General features: G+C 40.1%; 3 protein-coding genes across 12 annotated transcripts in view; 1 reads left to right on the top strand and 2 right to left on the bottom strand.

Moving 5' to 3' along the window:
- MB (myoglobin) overlaps nt 1-12,679 on the bottom strand; it is a 49,141-nt gene extending 36,462 nt beyond the window's left edge. Inside the window, exon 1 of the mRNA XM_067469218.1 lies at nt 12,051-12,679. The gene's annotated coding sequence lies outside the window, so the exon portion shown is untranslated. The remainder of the gene's footprint in view (nt 1-12,050) is intronic.
- LOC132775739 (apolipoprotein L3-like) lies at nt 388-5,183 on the top strand. The gene is made up of 2 exons (XM_060776608.2): nt 388-537; nt 3,747-5,183. The coding sequence occupies exons 1-2, from the start codon at nt 395-397 to the stop codon at nt 4,648-4,650; spliced, it is 1,047 nt and encodes a 348-aa protein (XP_060632591.2). The 5' UTR covers nt 388-394; the 3' UTR covers nt 4,651-5,183.
- Nucleotides 12,680-18,978: 6,299 nt separating the features above from the next.
- RBFOX2 (RNA binding fox-1 homolog 2) overlaps nt 18,979-26,482 on the bottom strand; it is a 196,646-nt gene continuing 189,142 nt past the window's right edge. For 9 of the 10 annotated variants that reach the window (XM_060776968.2, XM_060776970.2, XM_067469217.1 and 6 more), the window contains 3 exons: nt 26,205-26,293; nt 24,402-24,474; nt 18,979-23,655 (listed from right to left, as the gene is read on the bottom strand). In XM_060776968.2, the coding sequence (XP_060632951.2) occupies nt 23,611-23,655; nt 24,402-24,474; nt 26,205-26,293 (207 nt within the window). In that variant the 3' untranslated portion in view covers nt 18,979-23,610. Of the gene's footprint in view, nt 23,656-24,401; nt 24,475-26,204; nt 26,294-26,482 lie in introns of those variants that run through there. The other variant, XM_060776975.2, reaches the window with a different exon arrangement.

Below are 26,482 nucleotides of genomic sequence, written 5' to 3'. Positions count from 1 at the left end.
TTCAAGCCAACTTACTCCATGTTAAGAACCGAAAATCAGACTGAAGTAATGTGCACTGAAAGCTTGAACTAATTACTTTTTTGACAACTTTGAAAAAGATTAATCTTTAGCTGGCTGAAGGTCTTCTGTTTAATTGTTTGCAGGTTGAGCCGATTCAGCCTAAATAGTCTCAGATAATATTCATGCCCAGTAAATTATATGACTATTACAGTTTGCGTTTCCTTGTGAGATGTGTGTTTTTCATGATGGAGTTTTTGATCAGCATGTGAGCGCTTTCCAGTATGCATAGGTCTGATCCCCCTCTGTTTATAGTATGGAATGTAGGAAATTATTGATTACTTTTGAAGTTATGATTAAATGTGTTTAATTTTTACAAACTGTTTTTTCATTAAAGATGTCAGATTTAGAAAACCATGAGGATGAGTCGAGAGATTCAACATTTCTGCTAGACAGTCTAAACGGTAAAGAACAACAAAGATTGCATGAAGAAGATTCACTTTGCATGAAAATGGTGGAATCTGCAAAGAACAGTGAGAGGTAACCCAAAGATATATTTACTGAAAGTAAATTCTCTCTGCCATCCTCATAATAATTTCTAAATATTGGTTATCACAGTACAAAGGTTTAATTACAAATGAATGTATTGTGTGTTTGTGTTTCTCACTTTTTTATCAAATGTTTATATCTACCTATGGCTAAGCAAAGATAATTAAAATATACCTTTACACTAAAGTAGGAAAAAGAGAAAAGAAAGAAAAAATAGAACTAATACAACAAAGAAACTTTGTTGTATTAGTTAGATGATGATAAAAGGGCAAGCATTTCACGATTTGGAAGCAGTACAGGTGTAGTGTATTCTGATTCTGGCTACCAATAAAGAAATCAATTCCAAAGTGCCCAAAATTGAACTGTAGGGGCTATAGAGGATTTTCCAACATTGTTGGACCCTTTTTGAACCCCTAGGACTCAAAACTAAATTTGCTAATTTTTTCCACTCCCAAACATCTCAAAATGTCCTTGAGGGGCCCGAGAAGGTCCAAAATCATATTTTCTTGCCCACAAAGAGTTTCTGGGGACGGACACACACACACAAGAATCATATGTATGTTGGAGAGCTAATGCTCGCCCTCCTAGTCTTCCACAAGGGAAAGATTGTTTCTTCTAGAACACAACAGAAGTATTGCCAGTAGGAAAGGGGGAAATTCACTTTGATAGAGGTACCCTGTCACGATCCCATGACTATTACTAATGCATGGATCGTCCATATTTCCATGAACTATTGCAGAAACTTCAAAACATATATTCCATAATTTGTCATCCTCTCTTATTTTTTCCACACATTTTTTCTTACTGAGAAAAATCTTGTAGTGTAATTTCTTTTTGCCGTATTTCAATCATGCCGAAACTATGTGTAATTCAGAAAAGCTGTTTTGCTTTTGAGTAGTCCTTTTCTTTATGTAATGTTTCATTTTCATGAAACATTACATAATTGGGATTAACTACAGGAACATTCCCTCTAAACATTGGATATATAGCTGTGGTTCTCAAGATAATGGATGCACTTCTGTCATTATGTCCTGTACTGTACTGTTTACATAGACTGGAGGCTGGTTAAGGTGGCAGTCGAACCATCTAGAGTCATTGCTGTCAAACTTGTAGCTCTCCAACTATTTAGGATTTCATTTCCCAAAATTCCTGGCAATAGAGCAAGCTGGCTAAGGCTTATAGGATTTGGAGGCCCAAACATCTGGAGTTTGACACCTGATCTAGACATCTGCTTAAGGAGGTATCCAATATGGAAGCAATTTCTCAATTGGCAGGCAGGACAGCGACATACAGACACAGCTCCTACTCCCAAAACCGCAACAGCTGCCAGAATATTGCCAGAATGGCTTTTAGAACAACTGGGAAACTATCAGTCACACTTAGAATCATAGAGTTGGAAGAGTACATGGGCCATCTAGTCCAACCCTTTGTCATGAAGGAAAAGGATAAAGTAATCCATACAGGTGGCCATCCAGCCTGTTTAAAAGCCTCCAAAGGAGGAGCTTCCACCACACTCCGAGGCAGTGAGTTCCATACTTCTCCCATAACTCAGTGGCATTGCCTCTATGTGCACCTGAGTATTTGGGTTTTGTGCAAAGAGACTACCATAATAAAAATTAACTTAGTTACAGTGTATACTCATCTATAAGTTGACCCCATTTATAAGTCAATGGCAAGATTTTGAGCCTAAACCGTGGATTTTAATATTACCCTAACATTTCTAGAGTCGTACATGCATTTATAGGGTAAGTAGGGCTTGTATTCATTATCACCTACTCAGTTGTGTAATCAGTTAAGTATCTAAGCAGTGTCTCCCAGTCTGACTCCCCCAATACCCATTTATCGGGCAGCAGACATAGAGTGGCAGGGGTCTGTTCCCTTGCAGCAGGGAGGCAGCTGAGTTACATTCCCACTTCCTTCTGTGATTTATCTCTGGTGCAACAGCCAGAAGCTGGATCCCTGTTGTGATTCTCTCTCACCATGGATATAGCTCATGCGAGAGAATGGCAATGTCAATCTGCTGCTTCTGGATTGACAGGGGAACAAAGCTCTGCTCCTCACCACAGCTCACCACAGTTACTAAGGATTAGGGGGAATTTCATCATCCTTACTCATTCCTTAACCTAATGAATACACAGCAATTGTGAATGCAAACCAGTCATAGAATCATAGAGTTAGAAAAGACGTCATGGGCCATCCAGTCCAATCCTCTGCCATGAAATAGGAAAATCGCATTCAAAGCACCCCTGACAGATGGCCATCCAGCCTCTGTTTAAAAGCCTCCAAAAAAGGAGCCTCCACCACACTCTGGGACAGAGAGTTCCACTGCTGAACAGCTCTCACAGTCAGGAAGTTCTTCCTCGTGTTCAGGTGGAATCTCCTTTCCTGTAGTTTGAAGCCATTGCTCCACGTCTTAGCCTCCAGGGCAGCAGAAAACAAGCCTGTTCCCTCCTCCCTATGACTTCCCCTCACATATTCATACATGGCCATTATGTCTCCTCTCAGCCTTCTCTTCTGCAGGCTAAATATGCCTAGCTCTTTAAACTGCTCCTCATAGGGCTTGTTCTCCAGACCCTTGATCATTTTAGTCACCCTCCTCTGGACACATTCCAGCTTGTCAACATCTCCCTTCAAATGCAGGGAGCCCAGAATTCAACTGCGGTGCCCAGAACTGGACACAGCATTCACAAATCCATAACCCTGTTGCACTTTCATAACTGCCATAATGAATTCCAGCTTAAATAAATAAGTAAACATTAAAGCTAAATGCAAATGTTAAATAAGATCTTGGCAACAGAATGCATGCTTACACAGGGTACATACAGAGAACAAATATACATAAAAATTGCTTCTAAAATCACAACAATTACTGCTCTCATTAAAAGGGGTTGTTTGTCTTTTTCCATAATGGATTTTCTTGGATCAGCAAAAACAAACACAGAAAACCTCGCTAAAAGCACTAAAAATTGGAAGAAAAGATGGTGCTGATGATAACAGCAATAGCTAATCAGAAGTTAGCTCCGCTGAATTCAGGTTCAGTGTACATAAGACTGCAGGCTATGGAAGTTTTCTATCAGAGATGCTCAAGCATCTCTATACATTTGGAATATGCATATTTTACTTATATGCATATCAGAAGAGTTTTGTTTATCCAGGATTGAGAGAATGTCTTTAACCAACATGCATGTTTTTCTTTGTAGCAGAGATGAAGGGAGTGACTCTTTAGAGGAAAATGCCAATGAGATGATTGCCTGTTTTATGAAAGGATTTCCTGCCCAGAAAGAAGAAATTGAGAAATGTATTGGTTGCATTCGGGAAGTGGCAGACAAAATTGACAAAATCCACAAGGACTGCACAATTGCCACCATCACTGCTAGCTCCGCAGGGGCCACCTCTGGCATCCTGACCATTGTGGGCCTGGCCTTGGCCCCGGTCACTGCAGGCGTGAGTTTAATCCTGACAGGTACTGGCCTCGGACTGGGGGTAGCAGCAGCAACTACGGGCATCTCTGCTAATGTATGTGAACGTGTCATGAATTCAAAGGAAAGGGAAAAAGCAAAAGACCTCATGACGAAATGTGAGGAAACCCTCAATAAATGCCAGGAGAACATAAAGGCAATTATGAGCCTTGATCAAGTAGATTTCAATCTTGGATTTCCTACAGGTGACAAGACTAATGAGGCAGATGATCAACTTTTCTTATCTAATGCAATTCGTCCAATTCCAAATCAATTTGACACAGTAAAGGAAATCATAGAGAATGTTAGTGCTCTTGGAGCCAATCCTAACTTGAAGGCCTCAATCAAACGAGTTTTTTCTTCTGCAGGAAACACATTTCCAGCTTCCAGGAAGGTACCCAACATAGGAAGAAACTCATCTAGAGGAGATGCCCTTGCCATAAACAACATTAGCAGAATAGCAGGAATTGCATTTGCTGTAGCAGCTCTTCTGGGAAGTGTTTATAATATTGTCCAGGATGCCATACACATAAAAAATGGTGCTAAGGCAGATATGACTGCTGAGATCAGACAAAAGGCATGTGACTTGGAAGAGACACTGAAGGATCTCAACAAGCTCTATGATGAAGTGAAACGCATTGTGTGAATATGAAAGCCATCCTAGTTAGACATCTCATTTTATATCATTTGTTCTGCTGGTGAATATGGGAAAGTTGTTTTGCTTCCAGTAAATGACAAGCAAAGATATACCAGTAATGGTAGGAGAATGGGCAATGCTGAGCACCATCTTCCTTATTTTTTAATATATGTATTAAAAACAATAGTTCAATTGATTAGATAGACATTGTTCAGTCATCAGGACAGCATGATTCCGAACTGGTATCTTATGGCAAAATGTTTAGGTAAATAAACACAGTTGTTAAGCTGCAGAATCCATTAGGATCAGTCGCACATCTTTAAAACCTTTTTTGAGAAGTATGGAAAAGATTATGGGTATAGATTTAAGCCAAGAAATCTGGAAAAATATATTTAAATGTAGGCGCTGGCCCAAAAGAGAGAGAGCCCAAATTAACAACATACAACTAAAAATACTGGATATGTTAAAATAGTTCTGCCTGACAATATTTATAGTTGCCAAGTAATCCAAAGGGCTAAATTAACTAGATTAACTGTTTTATATATGGGAAGTGTTGCAATGATTAACATGAAAACTTTTACCTCATTTGTTACTACTTTTGTCCATAATTCAAGTTGAAGTAACTGGAAAAATGCTAAAGAATTTTCAATTATAAAGCATTCTATGTAGAACTATAAACTAGAGGGAAATCTACTAAATTGTAACATGCTTTAAAATAAAATGGTTCTAGACATTCGAGTTAATATCATTTCAGGGCAAAAAAAGAAGGTGGGTGAGATGCTGTATTGACAAAATGGGACTGGTACAGTCAGTTACTAAACTCTCTGTTAACCAACACCCAAGAGGAGGGGTAAATGCCAGATAAATGTAGTTCCTGATTGTTTGAGAGTTACTAGTAAAAACTGGCCTAATATTATATGCTATATTATACTGTAAACTCTGTATTGATTTGATATTCATATTGAAATACTATTAACAAATTAACAAAACAAATTAAGAAAAATGTAATTTAACGTAACATCATTTTACTGTTTTATTGTATTATAAAACAGCTGATTTTATTTAACTCTTTTTTTTTCCTTTTTTGCCGGTCGCTTGCAAGTTCTGGTTGTTTGGGTTCCGGTTAACTGAGAGTCTACTGTACTTAAAATATATATTCATGATTTATTGAAGAATATCATTGCTAAGGCCTGAAGAAAGATATTAAATCTATCTCAGTTTCCATTATTAGTAACTTCCAAAATGCATCCAGGGATGGCTTTTCATCTGACACTTCTATTTTCTTATTCTGTAGCCAAAGCTCTAGATCCGTATCAAAAATAGTTGATTAGGCAGGGTTAACTGCTTTCCCCCTTGTCTGTGGTTTACACATGCTCCGTATATGTTTCTGGAGGCAACTGCTGTTCCCCTTGCCACATGCAGGCAAGCATACACAGAAATAGGATGAGTTCGAGTAGAACCCCATTCTTTCCCACTTCATGGTAAGCCACCCTTGCAGACATGCATAAAAAGACTCAGATTGTAGTGTACTTAAAGGGGGACACCATGCAGAAACTGTTATTCATCATATCCACACAAGGATCTTTGCCAAAGTTGGATTATAATTCCCACCATCATCGGTCAAGATGATCACTTGTCTCAGGTGATGGGAATCCAAATATGATGGGAATCCCTAGGCTGATTACCTAAATAATCTCAACAAGGGAAAAGCATGTATTGTATCCTGTTAACATAACTCTGAATTGGCAAGTGGCTATGAAGTCAGATAGTTGTTACTCTTTTCTGAAATGAGGACCCAAAAAGAGCTGGGGACCAGGAGTGACCACAAGTTATCCCAAACACCTTGAAAGACCAAGGTGAATGATCCACAACTGACCCCACTTGACAACTTCTTCTTCCTTTCCCATTAATTAATACATACCAAAAAGGGTGCAGCTATAGCCCTTGGCCAAATGTGCTCTGGGAATGCCACATTGCCATCTCTCCCCACAATAAACTTCTCCCTTGAGACCTTAAACCCATCAGGTCGGAAATATCACCCCTTTCCTACCACATAGGAAAGGAAAAAGGAGGGGGAGAAGAAGAAAGGAAGAGGAAGACCCAGTGCCAATCAACAAGCATTGTTTACCAAGATAGTCCCATCCTGAACTAATGTGTTGCTTGGGGGCAGAAAGGGGCAATATAGATACAGGAGATGCTCAAGAATTCTTCCAGTAAGAACTTTATTAACTTTCCCGTCATACTTTGCACTAATCACAAACTACAAATGAATGTACTTTTGAACCAAAAAAATTGCAGTGTAATTTACACCAATCACAGCAATTGCTCACTTTTTTCAAATGCCTGTCAAATGTTTATAAAATGTCCATGTTTGTAACTGATTTATGTCAGATTTGAATAATTTCACCTGACAATGTGCCTTGGCCAACAAAGCAATAAATCAACTTCTGATCCTGCCCTCAGTCTCTGAGTGTCTCTTTTGGAAGTAATTTGGAGCCGGCACACCAGGAAAAGTGATTTCAGACATCAACTAGAATAAACAAATTTAACAACTTTGGTGTAGTACAAAAGATGTACACTTAACTGAATCTAGGATTAGCATACTTGCCTGAGCTCACAGATTCATAAAAATCACATGTACCCACATGATCTATGTCGTCTTTCTGTGAGATGAAGTGACTGGTTCCATTGATGGTGTTCCTAAAACCCCTTCCTGCAGCAAACACATTATTTGCTGTCACTGCTGTTATGACTTTTTAAAACAATGAGACATTCCAGTGGCAACACTGCGGATTTTTAAAATCTTTTTTATAAGGGAGACTTAACAGGAACTTCGTAGTATGATCCTGTAAACACTGACACTACTCGGCATAAGCAAGTATGGGGAATATGCAGCCCTCCCGGTGGTTTTGGATTGCAGCTCACATCAACTCTAACACAACTTGAAGTAATCATTCTAGATGATCTTCTGCTGCATGCTCACTCAGGTTTCTGTTTGCCTCTCTTTACTGTCTATGGAATCATGGCTATGGATGGGAAGAGTTTCCAATCAATCCTGTAATTACATGAAGACTAAGTCTAAACATGAAGACTAAGGGAGCCCCCGGTGGCGCAGTGGGTTAAAGCACTGAGCTGCTGAGCTTGTTGACCGAAAGGTCGCAGGTTCGATTCTGGGGAGCGGCGTGAGCTTCCGCTGTCAGCCCTAGCTTCTGCCAACCTAGCAGTTCGAAAACATGCAAATGTGAGTAGATCAATAGGTACCGCTCCGGCGGGAAGGTAACAGCGCTCCATGCAGTCATGCCGGCCACATGACCTTGGAGGTGTCTACAGACAACGCTGGCTCTTCGGCTTAGAAATGGAGATGAGCACCACACCCCAGAGTCAGACATGACTGGACTTAATGTCAGGGGACTACCTTTTTACCTTTTTAAGTCTAAACCAGGCAAAATAAACTGGAGTAATCTGCTCCAGAGCTGTCACTGACACACCACAGGAGATCCATATGTACCAGTGAGGAAGCACTCCAAAACTATTTTGCTGTCCAGTCAGTCAACTGGACCAACAGCACTTTGGCACCGGTGCTTTGTCCTCCTGGAAACCATCACCTCTTTTTCGTCAGTCAACAAAACTTTGCTTCCTATGTTGCTTCTGGTGAAGTCATCACAGGCCATCCAGCCATGTGAACACTGGAAGCACTGTCACCAATAAGCCTCTGTATGGCAACACAGCAGTGGGTCTTTTTGATGTGTGGGTGCAGGATCGCCCCAGATCCAATGTGATCCAACTATCCACATGTCATGAACACCAGGGATTTCCTGGAATCTCTGGAGTAATTTGCAGTCCTCCTTGTGACAGATGAAAGCCTGGAAGAAGCACTTCTGCTTCGGAACTGGCTGTAGATCATCTGGATTATTTGCAGTAGGTTCAAAGTAATACATGGGGTCAGTTGCCCCTTGGGCCACAGAACTAATCTCTTAGACATCTCAGTGTATAGATACAATCTTTTTAAACATCTGCTTGTCTTCATTATCTTTTACTGTTTAATTATATTGTTTTGACTTTTGGATACTTTTGATGAAAACATTTTAAAAGCAAATAAACATTTTAAAAAGCAAATACATGTCTGGGGCCTCTAAGAAAAGAGAAGGATACAATTTTCTCAATTGTATTAATCACACACTTTCTGAAAATATTTATAAAATCTTTCTTTAATCAAGTCTGGTTAATTAGTTTTTGTAGTTTTGGAGCCAAGGATGAAACAACAATCTTGAGAAGAGATGACTAGACAAAGTAGGGAGGCAGATAAAACTTTTGAGTTCATGCAATACTTTGAAGATATACATCATTCTCACTATTTATGTTTAAGCTGCACTTAGTCAAAATAGTAGCATTCATGCTTAAGAGCATTCAACCCACTGTGACCTCAGGTGCCAGGAGAAGGGAGAGGGAGTAAGGTATCAACCCCATGGACATATGAACAGCTCTCCCAATTCTTCTGCAACTCCTTTGCCTCCAAGAACACCTCATGAGTATCTCATGTTTAATAAATAAAAAAATGATTTGGAACTTCAATGATAGGAATTTGTCATTCACTATTTGTTACATAGTGAGGTTGAACCTGTAATCATGGCTGATGAATAACTGATAAAAGTCAGTACTGCTGCATCAACAAATCTCTGGAAACAATATATTGGCAAATGCACAGCTGAAAGTGCTTGAGGAGGGATAGAAAGATGGCAGCAGCTGTTGTTGTGTACTATGTACTATTCATGCTGCAACAAACATTTCCAATGGTTGCCATTTTCTACAAAAAAAGACATTCCAAGTTGTGCTCTGAAGTGCATCTGCTTCTGTTGGTAACATTCAGCCCACCCATTTATTTCATTTACATTATAACAGGCTTTTGCAGGGACGCAGCCTGTCAGTCCTTGTGGAAGATGCAGGGCATGGCTGGTAGCTTTTCTCTTTTAGTCTACAGGAGTTCTGAGTATGTTTTGTTTTGATTTATAGCAAAGGACTAGGAAGAAATTGATAGTGCAGACTTTGCCTGTTTTCGAAATGAGTTTCCAGTCCACAGAGAAGTGACTGAAGAGTTTATCCAGTGCCTTAGAGAAACAGCACGCAAAATTGAGAAGACTTGAAAAAGTTGTACATTGCCACTATGACTGCCAACTTTGCATGTGCCATTTCCAGCATCTTGAATGCCCTGGGACTGACCTTGGCTCTTCTCACAGAGTTTGGAATCGGCTTAGAGGCAACAGTGACAATTACTCATGCTTCTGCTTCTATGTCTGACCATATTGACTCAGCTGAATTAATAAAACCACAGACAGCAGTGCAACCATGTGCAGTAAGCCTAAAAATGGTGATGAATGAATTAACTGATTTAATATATGAGGCTCTGCGAAAGAAATAAAAATATGTGCAAATGCATTTACAATTGCTCAAGCTAATCCTGAATTGGAGGCTTTAGTTTAGTTAGCAACTTCTGCAAGAATTACAGCTTGGGCTTCAATGAAATGGAATCAAATTGCAGGAAAAGAGATTCCATCCAAACATTAGGAAGAACTTCCTGATGGTAAAAGCTGATCAACAGTGGAATATACTGCCTTGGAGTGTGGTGGACTCTCAATTTTAGATATTTTAAAGCAGAGGCTGGATGGCCACTTGTCAGGGGCGCTTTGATTGCATATTCCTGCAACTGAGTGCCCCCTTGTGTTCTCTTCCAGCTATATGATTCTAAGTTTAAAAAAAGGTTTTGAAATGCAATGGCCAGAGGGACCAAAATGCTCAGGATTTTCTCAGGTGGGATTTGTTACTGGGATTCGGTGTCTTCAGCATTTTCAGAGATGCTGAGCATTTAAACAGGGAGCCAAGGATGAAATGGCACTCAAGATAAAAAAGGGGGGGGCAGTGAGTTGGAAACACTGCTGAAAGCACCCCAGAACATCTATGAAATGCTGGATAACAGAAGCAAGGTCCATAATTCTCAAGAATAGTTACCAGGAGTTACTTCAGCATCGACACTTTTCCAAACTTTACACAAGACCTGCTAATGCAATGGTTTTTTTTCCTAAGTTCCACAACAGCAGTGGATAGTAGGACTAAATCCAGGGGCTGATGTGCACATGAGCCCTATCTTCAACCCGTATGTGACAGTTTTATTTGGTAGGGTAAACACAAAGAGAATCTTTTTGCATACTCGCCTTCAAAAACATCTATGCCAGTGGTTCTCAACCTGTGGGTCCCCAGGTGTTTTGGCCTACAACTTCCAGAAATCCTAGCCAGATTACCAGCTATTAGGATTTCTGGAAGTTGAAGGCCAAAACATCTGGGGACTCACAGGTTGAGAACCACTGTCCTATGCTGTAATCCCCTCAGGTAGACATGTTTAGGATCCATTTGTAGTCCTCTGAGCCAAGAACACAAAGAAGCAACCAAAGGAGCAGCAGAAATGTATAAGCAAAACTTACAAGCTTGGCTATGTAATGACATCCTAATCAAGAGGCTGCGTGACCCACCTCTACTTTCTCACTGGGATGTGCCTGAACAGCAGCCAGGAACTATCATCCTACACCAGTGGTTCTCAATCTGTGGGTTCCCAGGTGTTTTGGCCTACAATTCATAGAAATCTCAGCCAGTTTACCAGCTGTTAGGATTTCTGGGAGTTGAAGGCCAAAACATCTGGGGACCCACAGGTTGAGAACCACTGCCCTACACTGTCTTGGTTGTTAATGGCTCTGTCAGAAGAATGGAGTGGGGGCAAAACATTTATATCCACCCCTTGAAATAAAGACAAGTTCAACATGCTGAGTTGTTTTTCCTAATCATCTTCCTTCTGTCTTTCTCTGCACATTTGTTTGCCTTCATACTCAGAACTTGGAAATATTATCTTTTGGACTATAACTCTCAGAATCCTTTAGCCAGCATGGCTAGTAGCTATGTGAGCTGAAAAATGTTGCAAAGTATGCTCTCAATACATACATCTGAGTTATATGAACCTCTAATGGTGCCTTGAAATATGACAGCAATGCATTTAGGCAGATTGGTCACAGTGACATTCATATGAAGCTATTCAGGAGGGGAAGCTTAGCAAATACCTGAGAATTAAACACACATAATTATTGTATAGGGAAACAACAAGCTTCATAGCTGTGATAAATAGATCTACTCTCAAAGACTGGAAACTCCTCTGGAACAGGTTCCATAAAACAGTCCTGGAGATTGAACGTTTCTATCATTTCACAGATTTGCCTTGAATCTAAAACGTGTGAAAAAGCAAATTTCTGCATTTATATAGTTACCATACTTTCTAATCTTTTTCCCATTGAGGTTGAAATGCTGTACTCTTAGAAAAGATACTTTTCCTTTTTAGATTTCTGTAGCTAGAAGACATCTGCCCAGCTTACCTTGAATGTCACAGTTCCAAAGCTTGGTTTCCTTCTCCATCCATGGTGACCCCATTATGAGATCCGGTTTCCTTCTCTCAAGTAATCAGCTGCTGTGAATCTTCAACTTCTAATTCCATCTGTCAGGGTTTCTCACACATCACAGATGATGCAACTTGAGAACTCCTTATCACATTTCCTGTCTCTCCTTGCACAATGCCTTTCCCCTTTCTTTCCTGTCAGGCCTCCTCTATGGAGGAATTCCCATTCTGAACACTATTCTGAAGCCTTTTGGGAAGGGACTCCAAGTGCCACACTCCCAGCTTATGGTAGCTGGCCCTGTCCAAAGCCAATGCAATTCTGGGCAGTATCAACAGGAATATAGTGTCCAAATCAAGTGAAGTATTAGTGCCACACTATTCTGTCATGATCAGTCCTGATCTGGAACATTGTATGCAGCTGTGGGCACCAAAAATTCAAGATGGATATTGACAAGGTGGAAAGTGTCCAGAGAAGGGTGACCAAGATGCTAAAATATCTGAAGAGGTGTCACAAGAAGCTGGAGCAAGCTTGTTTTCTGCTTCTCCAGAAATTAGAACCCAAACTAAAGGATTGAAATTCAAGAAGAGATTCCATCTAAACAATAGGAATAACTCCTTTATTCTAAAAAAAAACAAAAAACAAAACCCGCTTCAATAGTGGTGGACTCTTTGGAGACTTGATTAGCATATTTCAAGCGTGCTTTAGCTGCTCATTACTGCAAGGCATGGGGTTGGACTTGATGGCCCCTGTTGTTCTTCCAGCTCTTAAAGTCTATGATTCTATTTTCCAAGCTCTGTCCACTATTATCAATCTTGGACAAAAATATGTTGAGGTTTATAATTATGTTTGGGGGGGGGGGTTAAGTTTTTAGCACAGCGTTTTTCAACGTGGGGGTCGGGACCGCTGGGGGGGGGGGGATGGTGAGGAAGTGTCAGAGGGGTGGCCAAAGAACACCAGAAAACACAGTATTTTCTGTTGATCATAGAGGCTTCTGTGTAGGAAGTTTGGCCCAATTCTATCATTGGTGGGTTCAGAATGCTCTTTGATTGTATGTGAACTATAAATCCCAGCAATTACAACTCCCAAATGTCAGTCTATTTTCCCCCAAACTCCATGAGTGTTCACATTTGGACGTATTGAATATTGGTGCCAAGTTTGGTCCAAATCCATCATTGATTGAGTCCACAGTGCTCTCTGGATGTAGGTGAACTACAACTCCAAAACTCAAGATTAATGCCACCAAATCCTTCCAGTATTTTCTCTTGGTCATGGGAGTTCTGTGTGCCAAGTTAGGTTCAATTCCATCATCAGTGGAGTTCAGAATGCTCTTTGATTGTAGGTGAACTATAAATCCCAACAATTACAAATCCCAAATGACAAATCAATCTCCCGCAACACCACCAGTATTCAAATTTGGGTGTATCAGGTATTTATGCAAATTTGGTCTAGTGAATGAAAATACATCCTGTATATTTACACTGCGATTCATAACAGTAGCAAAATTACAGTTATGAAGTAGCAACAAAAATAATTTTATGGTTGGGGATTGGGGATCATCACAACATGAGGAACTGTATTAAGGTGTCGTGGCATTAGGAAGGCTGAGAAGCACTGCTTTGGCAGATCTAATGCTGCTTTTGTTTTGTTTTTGTTTTGTGCTTGGCACTGCCAGGCTCCTGTCAGTCTGATCCGACTGCTATTTCACCTGGGTTGACTCATTTTAAATTGATCATTTTTGCTCTTTTGGCAAACTATGTAAATGGCTGCCAAAGGTCAACAAATAATGTATTTTTAAAACTGAAGGAAGGCACCACCTGCAGTGCAACATCATACAATTACTGCTGTAAACATGGTTGTTTTAAGTACCTCTGAGGTCATAGAATATAAAACACTGAAATGTGTTAAGGGAAGCATGGTATAACTATATGGAATTTTAAAAAATGTGTACACTTTCAACTGCTAAAAGCAGCACCCCAGCAAAGTTATACATTTACATTGAAGAATAAATGTTATAATGATTTAATCATAGTTAAAATTCCACCTTAAATTACAATTTTATTTAAGGGGTTAAACTTGTTGTCTCTGTGCAGCAATGCACTGTTCGTATTGTTGAAGACATTGGGATCTTTAATCCTATTCAAAGGATGTATGTGTGGGTTTTATGGGGGGAAATGCAAAACAAAATATTCCATAACTATAAGCCATTAAGGCTTTGCACTTTTTGGAGGGACATGCTGTATTTAGAAGCAATTCATTTTATGTGGTTGTTTCTACACAAAAGAATGAAAATGGCTTTGATGGGACTTATTAATAAAACAAGCTGATTCAATTTACGTCAACACACACTAAAGTTAAAGTGTAGCCCTTAGCATGCCCTTAAGCAAGCAAAATGAATTAGGGTGGGTTGATGGCGGCGGAGAAAGCTTCTAAAAATGAGACAGCTGGTCTTGGCTGACAGTTAAGAGAAGATGCGTTGTGCTGGGCCTGCAGATGACTTGAAGCATGATTTGCTTGTAGCACCAAGGGAGCCAACTGTCATTTGATCTCTCAGAGGGAAAAAGTCGAATTCTGCCTTCTGGTACAATACATACTGAGGAGCTATTTGAGCAGAACATTTTTGGCAACAACAAACAGTTCTAGTGCTATCTTCTTTAGTCTTTGCACTAAGCTGTGTTTAATACAGCCACACAATACAGTAAGCTGCATCTTACATAAAGTTCTCCCTTCACAATTCAGAAGACAGCAAGTACAAATTAGATGGCTAATAGTAACCAAGATTGGAGTGACAGGGAGATCTTGTAAATCAATAGTTCTTCAACTTTGGCCCACAAGATGTTTGGGATTTCAAATTTAATGTTGATGTCATGTTAACTGGGACTTGTAGAGGTTGGAGTACAAACCATTTGGAGAACAAAGACTATGTAGGTAGAGCAGTAGTTGGTAGCTTCAGAATCAGTGAGACAGTGATTAAAACTCTGGGGTTTAAACGAAACTTTGCATGAGCTATCCATGATGCTGAACTGTATTCCCAAAACATATCCTAACAATTTGGGTAGTTTGTTGATATCTCGGACTAAAATTGATAGTGGTGTTACCATGCCACCATCCATAGTGTAGGGTGCACCTACCTGGAAGAAATCCAAATAAAAGCATGAAGGCTGCTTTAACAAGAAAATTTTGAAGCACACACAGCCGTTTTTGTTTTCCCTACTCTTAAAACATCATACTCAACATTTTCAAATATGAATGCCAAGACAAAACCCTTCAATGTTTTTCTAGCATATTATTGAACAAAAAATGTTCCATAACCTGCACCATGTGTCGTATCAACATTTCTGTAAGTTCAATAATGAAGATAAAATGTGCAAAAGCAGTCCAAAGCTTAAATGATCCACATTCTAAAGATATGTCTTGCTGCACATAAAAATGCCATTCCAGAAAATGCTATATTTCCCCACCTCCATACGAAGTCAGTTACTCCATGTGGCTCAAAACAAGCAATTATAATGCAGTGGATATACTGGAGCTATTGCAGACCACATGCTAGTCTCTGCTATTCTTTGTAGTGATTTTTTGAGTATTTTACAGAAAACTGGGTTCTGCAGAATCCTGGACCAGGTTCAGGGAAACCAGGACTGAAATCACCATTCATATAACTAAGGAGAAGCCACTGTCAGCCTAACAGAGTTGTTATAAGGATTTAGGTGTGGAGGGAGGGAACTCCTTACAGCAGTGGTTCTTAATCCCCAGATGTTTTGGCCTTCAACTCCCAGAAATCCTAACAGCTGGTAAACTGGCTGGGATTTCTGGGAGTTGTAGGTCAAAACACCTGGAGACCCACAGGTTGAGAACCACTGCCTTAGTGAAAGAGCATAAAAATCTATTTTAAAACTGAATTTCTCCCATGGAGTTCATTGCACTGGCTACTTCCCTAAATCAGATTGGGGGTAGAATGAAATTACTGTTTTTAAACCTATGTTCCTTTGCTATGTAAAAACACAGGTGGAAACACTGGCTTAGGGGAACTTGGAAGTATTGATTTTGTAGAGTACAGCTCCCAGAATTCTACATGGAGGCCAATGGCCATCAACTTTTCAAAGCTCAGCTTCTTCTGCATCTTCCTGAAATACACTAATGATCTGAAGATCAAGTCTATCCACATGTAGATCAACCACTAGATGGCACTGCTACAAAACTCAGTTCACTGATGGGTTGACAACCCTGGAAATTGATTGCAAGAATAATCCTGCTTTAAAAGCAGCTTCCAGTAGAGTAATTTGCAGTTGCTCTCTGCCTATTAAGCTTATCTGCTTGAAAAAAATGCTAATGTGCTAGTGACTAACACTCCATAACTAAAAGCACCTTCTATCTGCTCATCTCAAAGCACTTTGTCAATATAAATGTGTTAACCTTCAACACTGGCTTACAAGAAGTTAATTTTTTCATTTTTAAAGGTAAAAGCATGGGAACACAGAGTCCGTTTGAAGACATTAGTATGCTAGGAAAATCTCTTGACAATTGCAGATTGCCTCAGGGCTTCCCTATCCATAGCTAGCAAAGTTGGTTTCAACATGACTGTCCAGGACATGATGGATGTTTACTGGCTTGTCCAAGGTCAATCCCTAAAAAATGTCAAGAGCCAGGTGTAGCATTAGCATTACTAGACCTCCCATCCCATGTTTCATATCTCATATGCAGTGATAAGCGAATATGAATGTCAAGTTGCCAGAGACAGAGATTGCCTGGCCCAGTTATGTCTGCCATTCCCAAAGACTCAGATATCTCCTACAAAACCAATCCTGCAACCTGATCCATTTAACATTTGGTTAGGCAACTGTGGCCCTCCAGATGTTAGTCCACAGCTTCCATCAGCCCTAGTCAACATAACAAAGAATGACTGGAAGAACAACCTAGAAACATCTGAGGGGACATAGCTGCCCTGCCATCTTTTAATAATAGATGCTGGGACTTGAGCCTGAGGTTCTTCTGCATCAGAAGCATGTGCTTCTCCATTTGAGGTACAGAAAATCCACAGCTTGTCCCTCCTTTATTTGCAACCACCACACCACAGGTTATTATCTTCACTTGCTACAGGGATGAGGTGTGAAAATGTTCTGAAAACTGTTCTAGTAACTCTGATCCAGTAAACAAAACAAAAAATCATAAACAGCATGCCAGAATGAGCCAAGTTAAAAGTGACTTGACTAATGTCACTCAGCAGCACAGGAAGGATTCAAAAGCTATGCCTTTTAACCTTTTTACCTTTTCTCCATAACATGTTTTTAAAAAGATTTAATTTAATTTTAACAGAATGCTTGGGTTGCAAGCTGCCCTGATGCCTGCTCCTGAGAGATTTCAGTCCCCTTCATATCTTTAGGAGGACCACCACATATATTTCTGTTTCAACCTCTTTGTTGTTGTTGTTTATTTGTTCAGTCATTTCGACTCTTCATGACCTCATGGACCAGCCCACGCCAGAGCTCCCTGTCGGCTGTGGCCACCCCATTCCTTCAAAGTCAAGCCAGTCACTTCAAGGATAACATCCATTAATCTTGCCCTTGGTCGGCCCCTCTTTCTTTTTCTTCTATTTTCCCCAGCATCATTATCCCCTCCGAGCTTTCCTGTCTTCTCATTATGTGGCCAAAGTATTTCATCTTTGCCTCTAAAACCCTTCCCTCCAGTGAGCATTATTTCCTGGAGTATGAACTGGTTTGATCTTCTTGCAGTCCAAGGTACTCTCTGAATTTTCCTCCAGCACCACAGTTCAAATGCACCCATCTTCCTTTGCTCAGACTTCCTTATGATCCAGCTCTCGCATCCATAGGTGACTACAGGGAATACCATTGCTTTAACTATGTGGATCTTCATTGCCAGTGTAATGTCTCTACTCTTTAACTATTTTATTGAGATTGGTCATTGCTCTCCACGAAGTAAATGTATTTCCTGGCTGCAGTCTGCGTCTGTAGCAATCTTTGCCCCTAGAAATATAAAGTCCGTCACTTCTTCCACATTTCTCCCTCTATTTGCCAGTTATCAATCAGTCTGGTTGCCATCATCTTGGTTTTTTATGTTTAACTGCAATCCAGCTTTTGCATTTTCTTCTTTCACCTTGGTTATAAGGCTCGTCAGCTCCTCCTCGATTTCAGCCATCAAAATTTTTTTGATATGTATATCTAAAGTTGTTAATGTTTCTTCCTACAATATTGACTCTAGCCTTGGATTAATCAATCTTTAGTTATTGGATTCAATCTCTTTAGTGAGGAACAATGTTGCTCATTTTAACTACTTCGTTTCATTCATCCTTTTTATCTTTAGTCTTGTTCTTCTAGTGATGAGTTACTGACATTGATGTTTTGCTCTACTGTTTTGTGTGTTTGTGTATGTATTTTCTATTATAAGTCTCTTTGGAAAGCTGGTGATTGAATTTATTTGTATCCTCCCACCTTTCTCCTAAAATAAGCACTCAAGGTGGCTAATTAAAAGCACAATATAGCTAAAATCATACAAAAAATGAACATTAAAACTGGATAAAGGTTCTGATAATATTACAATGATGTAAAAGATAAAATACTATAAAATGAGAAAATTCAGGCCAAGACAATAAAGCATCTTTAGTCCTTTAAAAAACCACTCAAAGTTTGAAAAGTACTATATAAATTTCATAAATGAAAGCAATTACTCACTATCCCCCATTTATTCTGATTGAATATTTAAACCTTTCCCCCTAGAATTCCTCATTTTCATTTCTTCAAGCCCATTTCACTGTGTTTCACAGCTATTTCTTAAGGGATCAGATTGGTTTTGCAGATCAAAGCAAGAAAAAACTGTTTATAATGGGAAACAGACTTGAGACTTGTAGAGCCTTTTCATATGAGAAGTTTGGAATACAAACAACCGAGTCTGGGAGTGGTGTTTCTCTCTTTTATTTAAAAACAGTGCTTCATTACCATTCGCAAAGGGTGAGGAAGGGCTCCTCCCTTGCTTTAGAGTTTATAAAAGCCAGCAACATGATCAATAATTTATACACATGGATAGTAATACAAAAAAAAGGAATAAAAGCTAAAATTCTAACTACTCCGACCTTCACAATTCCAGCTACTTGATAATAATAAGAGTAACCCAATGAATACTGTATGGTTTGAAAGCTACTGTACAATATGATACTTAAAAGGGGATGGGGTTGGGGGTGTTAGAGACGGCCACAATGTCCTGAAATCCAGATACTCCTTTTCCAGAGTGAACAGGTAAACAAGACCCTGGTCAACCTGGGAAATGATCCAGAGGAAGAGAGACTACAATGTATCCTATGTCCCATAGGTACCTGGCAAGGAAAGAGGTGCAGGACAGACTGCAAGATGAGGCTAAGTCTGCCTGGAGCATTTTAGGCCTCTCAGTGATCAGTTTGGAGTGTTACCTATTCATTCTGGGTAGTCTCTAAACTTACAGTCATCTCAGTACTGTCTAATCATTCTGCCTAAAAATATTTATTGGGTCAGCTTTGCCCTAGTTATTTTATTCATTCATTCGTTCAAAAAAAAAAATATCTGGAAGGATCACTTCGTAAACCCCAGTCAAACCAAGATGCCAAAACTGCAATGCATAGCTATGCTGAATGTAGGGATATATTCCTTGACAGTTCTTCCTCAAAAAGCAGTAAAGGCCTTTTAGTGTTCCATCCAAAAGGGAAAAACCCCAATTTTCCTTTTTTTTAAAAAGTAACCGTTAACTAAGTGACATGATGCAGACTCCTCGCCAAATGAATACTCCAGTGGACGGCTTTAGGAAAATAAAGTTGGCAGGAAAGATTGCAACTGCTAGAGTGCAGGATTTTTTAAAAAAAGAAAGAAAACTTCAGTTTCCAGTCATTGTCAACTGGCAGTGTTTTGAATCAACTTGTCTTAAACGACTCCCTAATAATCTCCAACTGGCGGTGGCCTGGAAATATGGACAAAATTTACTGCAGAAGGATTGCCAACATTTCTGTAGTGTCTGGTTATTTATGGCAGCCAGCTCTGAATGTGGATACATTTCTGCAGTTTTCTTCCATTCCCCTATGTAGCAGTGATGTTCTCACCATCTTAAAAGTAAGATGGGAAAGTCGGGGGAGGTATATGGGGTGGGGGAGGGGAGAACACTAGCAAAACACACTAGAAAGACCATTTTCACTCTGACTACGAGAAAATAGTTTGTCTCAATTACTGGAGGTTTCGTTTTATTACACTGTAAATAAAAGCAATTTCCAAACAGGACCAGATTAGGGTAAAGCAGGGTGTAGGGAGGGGGCTGGACTCTTCAGACAATAACTTCATGAAAATAGTGTTTTATCCAACAAAGAATCAAGTATACTGGTGTATACTGCAAACCTATTTGACATTCTCAAAAGCATGACAAAAATAAAAACACACAAAACCTTTACACCAGTTCTCCATCTTGTCTACTAGGATTTTGATTCCCCCCTCCCCATTTTAAAACCAGTGCAAACAGGCAACACGTCCTTACACAAACCTCTCCCCCCACAGTGCTCAGGATCCCTCACATGTTGGAGTTGGTAAGCAGCATTATATGTATTCCCCTAGCTGCTTGCAAACTCTTTTTGTTTAGGTGTGGGACACAATGAAAAAAGATGTCGCCCAAATTTGGTTCCCATTCTTGATATCTAAGAGCCCCTCACACTGACTAGACATGGGACAGGGGCTGTAGGAAAATACACAAAGCCTTAGCTTTGAATCCATTCTATTTAGATGTCTAGGATATTTGTGAAACCATCAGGTAAATGGCTAAAGAGCTGCTATATTACAAAATCAGTTTGTTGGACATTTTAAGAGTTATGGAGGCATGAATGTACTGTTAACAATAGTGTTCTTTACTACAGATCTCACTGTGTTTCACAAAAGAGGGGCTACTTTGCCTTTTCATCTTACAGATACAAAAATAGGCAAGGGAAGTGGCTTGTCTAATGTTAGCCTGCAGGTGACTTCAGTGCAGGTGACCTTAGTACCGATACAACTTAAATGGAGCAGATGATTCTCAAACTAGGAAATATTTCTAACAGGATGGGATATTGATGCCACTCAGTCTTTTATGACCTGCATTGAGTGGTACTCAGCTTCCTTAACAGAGGAGCTGCACAGCCTGTAAAATCCATGGGTATCCAATGTATTCGGTATTTGATATGCAAGACAGCTAAGCTGACCCAATTATATTGGGAAGAGCTATGCAGTCTGCATCACTTTCTGTAACATTAACACAGAGATTTTCCTATCACACAGTTGCTAATCCATTTCAGAGATCTTTGCTGTGTCTTGTTCCTTGGGGAGGAATTAAGTCCAATTCCACCCTCAACTGCTCTGTGGTGATAACAGCCTTCTGCTAAGACCAAAACATTTAGGTAAGCTAGGAAAGCCTTGCTTCCTCATTTCCTTGATTTTGTGAAAGCCCAGGCACCCCTCATTCCCCTCTCCCCCCTTTTCAAGCTAACTAAAATATTTATATACAAAAACAACAGAAATTGTCATAATAGCAACAAACCAAACTTTGGCTTGAAAAATAAGACAACAAAAAACAGAAATAGAAGTGGCCAACAGGCTGGCAGTTTGGTGTCAACTTGTTCCAGAGAATGAACACTGTTAGAGTCTCTAGCTTAATTAAGATTTTCCGTGCCCGTCTCTCTTCAGGCTTCCTCTCCAGCATCCTCGGTGCAAGCACTAAAGAGGGTACAACAAGGAGCGGGGGCAAAGATGAGAGCCATGTGAGGCTGGATCAGTTTGTCTCCTCAATAGTCCAGCTCATTGAAGTGTTTCAGGATGTCTCTGTTCCTATATCGACATCAGTAGACAGATGATGAAATGAACTGAGCAGGCTTCAGCTACAGGTCCACCCTCTAGCTGCCCTTTCAAGGGTGAAATGTCACCCAGTACCAATTTAGGCAGGCCATGGAGCCAAAGGGAATTGTGCTTCTCTAACAGGTAGGGCTTTATTAAAGGTAAAAGCTGCAGAAAATCTGCAAGAGGTGCCAAGAAAGTTGTGAAAGCTCAGAGGGTAATGCAGGATCTCTTCTGCTAGTTCAACTTCCAAAATTAGCGGCAGATATTTGAAAGCAGTGGCTTGTTGTCAAATGCATGCTTCTATAGTAACTTACAAGGCACCCACTGCATTAAATAAAGGGCATTCCACATACATTTTTTTTTAAAAAAAATCTAAGGGAGCAAATCTCTGCGCTCCGAGTCTTCCAAACGCCCCTCTCAGCTAAAAACTTGCAATACTTCTGCAAGCTGAGCAGAATGGATGCAGATTTTTCTCTCTAGAGTGTGGTGGGAGATGATAGATAACCCCCTAAAGGTTCTGGGCTGTGTATCAAGGCAAAAGTTTCCTCTTTTTAAATTGTTTTGAAACGTGTTTGGATTTCTCCAGATGCCAAAGCTATATAAGGGTGACTTACAGAATAGTGCTGTGACACAGAAGATTGTCACCACCAATTCTGCCACTTTTTTGGGATCATGTATCAGAACACCTTTTCTGTCTTCTTCTCATGCATTTTTTCAGTAGCATTCTTGCAGCCGAGCTAATCAGCTCATGATGAAAAGAAGGTCTTGGACCTTTGAAGAGTCTAATTGTTGAGAGCTTTCTCCATCATTGTTCAATTCTAACTTCGGGATGTGTTGCAGCTCCGCCATCAGATTCCTGATTATCTCAGAGAGAACTCTCTTTGCCATGGCTTCAGGTGTGATAGTCATTGTCTCCTGTCTGCTGCTCCTCCAGAACAGAAAAAAGGGAGAGGGTGGATAGACAGGAAGACCACAGCAAGTGAAAGAAACAGAGGAGAGCCTTGGTAGAGGGGCAATAATCACTAAAGTAAAGTGTATGAAGAGAAGCAGTAAGATCAAATATTCGTTTCAAGTCTTGACCCCTAAAACCATTAAGAGACAAAGTCTTTGGGCAGCTTTGAGGAGCATTGTCTTGAAAATTGTAAAATCTTGATGCTTCTGGAACTGTCCTGAGCCCATGTATGCCAGAAGGCAATAAAATGGGGGACATTTGGGTCTCCAACAGCATGCAGGTTCCAGCTGCAGCCAATGAGCATGGCCCTCGGGGGGAGAGGGGATCTTCCTTATGTCACTGCAGGCCTCAGGCACCAGACCCATGTGAAATATAAACGCCTGCATGTTCCTGATTTAATTCCATGATACTGTTTCCTAAGGATGCTCCTTAGCTCTATTAATCTCTTTTGTGATTGGTAGGATAAGCTACGAATATACAGACATGGAAATTCATTATGTTTACCACAGTTAAAAAAAACAACCCAAAAAAAACCAACAACCCAAAAATGCACAATCTTTGGAACAAAAGAATTAAAGGCAGAAATTTAAAGGAAAAAATACATATTCAAAGAACATAGTGAGGTATAAAAAAGTATTTCTCTTGTTTTTTCTTTTGTTTTCCTCCTCTTCTTGCTATAGAGTTCCTCTACTAGTAAATATTGCAATAGCCAGGCCTCATGAACTGGGGGGGCTGTCCCATTTGCAGGGGGGCTCATGTCACTTCAGTAAGGGGCGAATCGGCTGTAGCCTCCTCGGTATAAACTTGCCTGTAGAGGTGAACAAAGGGAAGAAAGCAACCATTAGAATACTGGCGGGGGAGGCATATGTCACTTGCAAGGCCTTCCTTCCTTCACTTCAAAACCCCAGGAGAAATTTTCCAAGTTTAATTTCAGACAAAAGAGGACAAATATTCCAATGTAAGCATAAAGAATTGTGCATCCGTGAATGTAAAGCCAACTTCAAACAGAAGTCACATTCAGGTAATAGAATGGCACTTGCAGACAGCTCATTCCTTGCAGAAAACCTGGAAATGCTTGAAACTAAAGGGGGAGGAAAGCTGGGTGCTCAGCTTAATTTCCAAATGAACCTGCTGGAAATTATGACTTACAGTCATCTCAGCTAAATAACTGGATATGAACAAGACTATAAACCAGCAACTTTGACTCAGGAATTATATTTGGCAATTAATGTCTATACAAAACATGTACATATAGAAATGCTGCTTTAAAGTCTTGACTGTTTCTGAACCTTATCTGGGAACTTTGAGGAAACACCTATATTCAGACATCAACTGCCATGTGGGGATTCTGCCACTGTAGTATTGGTGGGACTGGGAGTGGATAGTGGTTTATCTTTCCATTTTTAATCATTCCTCAACATGCACAAGACAGACTATCACTCTCTCTCTCTTATGACGAGTATATTTGATGTTTTCATTCAATAATACTCATGCAAAGGTATGTTGGTAAAGAAAAAACACCATGAAGGAGGAGAAAAGACAAAACATACTCACCACAGCGCCAACTCCATAGCTAGCAGCAGGGGCAAGGGCGTGGTAAGGGTCTGCTGTATACACCCTGCCATAACTGAGGAGGGGGGGAGGAGAAAGAAAAGTCACTTCAAGAAAAGACTTAGAAGAGGCCACTGTCCCAAGAAGAAAGGTAAAAAGAGTCAATCACCCCATTTTTTAGATCCAACTTATTTCAGGAGGGAGTCATAAGGCTGTGTACACAGAGGTGGCAACCCCAGATTCAAATATGAGACCCCAGATTATGTTAAATAGAAACATTATTTCAAAGAATGCCCCCTTTCTCGGAAAGTAAGTTTTCAGTGGTGTTGAAATGTACCATTTGTGCCATAAAATATTCACCATAAGAGACTAGTGGTCTTAGATTTGCAAGAAAGAAAGCAGAGACTGTGCTCAAACTCTGCTTGAAAACAAGGGGGATCCCATACCATCCAAAGCCCACAATGTTGCTAGTGTCAGGGTGCCACAGTTCTACCAAATGCTTGGTTTGAGTGGTGCTAGAATTTAAAAGATGCAGAATAGAAATGGAAGCTACATAAATCATACTTTCAAATGATTTGTTCCCTCGCCAGTTCAGACTCAACTGTGACAATGATCTGCTTTGGCATATACTACTTACAGTTAAAGGATCTGAGACCACTAAGCAACTGTAGTCATTTCCTCATGGAGAAGTGAGGGCACATCAAAAATACAATACACTCAGTGATGGTACAATTAGTCTTCCATATTTACTAGTCTTTTGTAGATTTGACTAAAATTTACTCTCTAGGAAATCTAGGTTCTCCAGTCTGATGCCATCATAAACTGAAAGACCCAAACATTCCTAGAGAGATATTTCAGGTTTAAAAAATAGCTATTTTTTTAATTTACGATTTTTCACTTTGGCAGGGATCCTACTCCCAGTGAATGTGAAGGGCTGACTGTATACATAGGCTTGGTCACGATGACCAAGTCACAATGACTGCAATTTGCCCTGTTCCCCACTACATGACTGAAGAAAAGAAGTCTGCTTTGAGAGGTCTGTTTTAAGAGGAAACAACTGCTGGTTTAGCTATTGAAGAAAAGAGAGAATTCTTATTCCTTCCCAACGATCAGCTTGAAGTATTAAGTCACACCACTGCCTTTATAGGGACCTCTTATCATCAGCATTGACTAGGGATAATATCTTCATCAATGCTGACCATTGAAGGAAACTATCAAGTCTATCTTCTCAGTTACCACCATGTCTAAAGCACACTAGAAAAAGGCTTACTTTCTACCATACACAAGAGCTCAGAGAAGGGTTATGGTGTGTTGCTACCTAAGTTTGCACAATGACCTCCAGTGACATGCATAGGTATCAATCAAGGAAGTACTTGTATGGACTCCTTTACAGAATGTAAATGCAGAGCATTTAAAATTTAAAAATTGTAAAACGGCACATACACTAACTGATGAAGAAAGGCTTGTGAAACAGAACAAGTACTTCTAAAATGTAGAAACCAATACATACTTTTGCACATGGTCAATGCCTTCCCTTGCTCTCAAAAAGTGGGATAACCTTGTCAAGGGATGAAGAACAGAGTTGGCAACTTTACTCTTGATGACTACAGATTTGGTCAGACCACTTTTAAGGAGGTACATGCTTATGGTCACAAAAGTTCTGCTAGTGACAAAATCCATTTGGAAGTGAAGCATCCAATGTGTGCACCGAGAATGTGTTTGACCCAATGGAGGGTCAAAACACAACTGTGATTTTTTGATTCCCAGACACACCACAACCTCCCCCCTCCCCACTTCTTTACATACCCATCGCTGTAAGCCGCTGCAGCGGCTGCAGCAGCAGTGGCTGCTGTGGCGGTAGCAGGCTGTGCATATCTGTAGGCTGCATATCCACCCTGCAGGAAAGAAGAGAACTGACTTTATAGATACCACAATCCTCTCACAAAACTGAATTATATACACAACATACAGAGAGGAAATGTTTCAAACTGCATCAACTCTCACGTCACAATAAATCACGAAAATGTTCCTCAACCCATGTACATGGGCATTTAAAAAAAATACTCCCTGGCCCTAGCTCAAGT

Source organism: Anolis sagrei, chromosome 5 (genome assembly GCF_037176765.1).
Source record: "Anolis sagrei isolate rAnoSag1 chromosome 5, rAnoSag1.mat, whole genome shotgun sequence".
Taxonomy (NCBI): domain Eukaryota; kingdom Metazoa; phylum Chordata; class Lepidosauria; order Squamata; family Dactyloidae; genus Anolis; species Anolis sagrei.
The sequence above is the reverse complement of the archived record's forward strand: the minus strand, read 5'-3'. Positions and strand labels throughout refer to the sequence as shown.

Coding starts and splice junctions, on each gene's coding strand:
- LOC132775739 (XM_060776608.2), top strand. CDS start 395: ATGTCAGATTTAGAAAACCATGAGGATGAGTCGAGAGATTCAACATTT. Junction 538..3,746: donor TCTGCAAAGAACAGTGAGAG/GTAACCCAAAGA, acceptor TTTTCTTTGTAG/CAGAGATGAAGGGAGTGACT.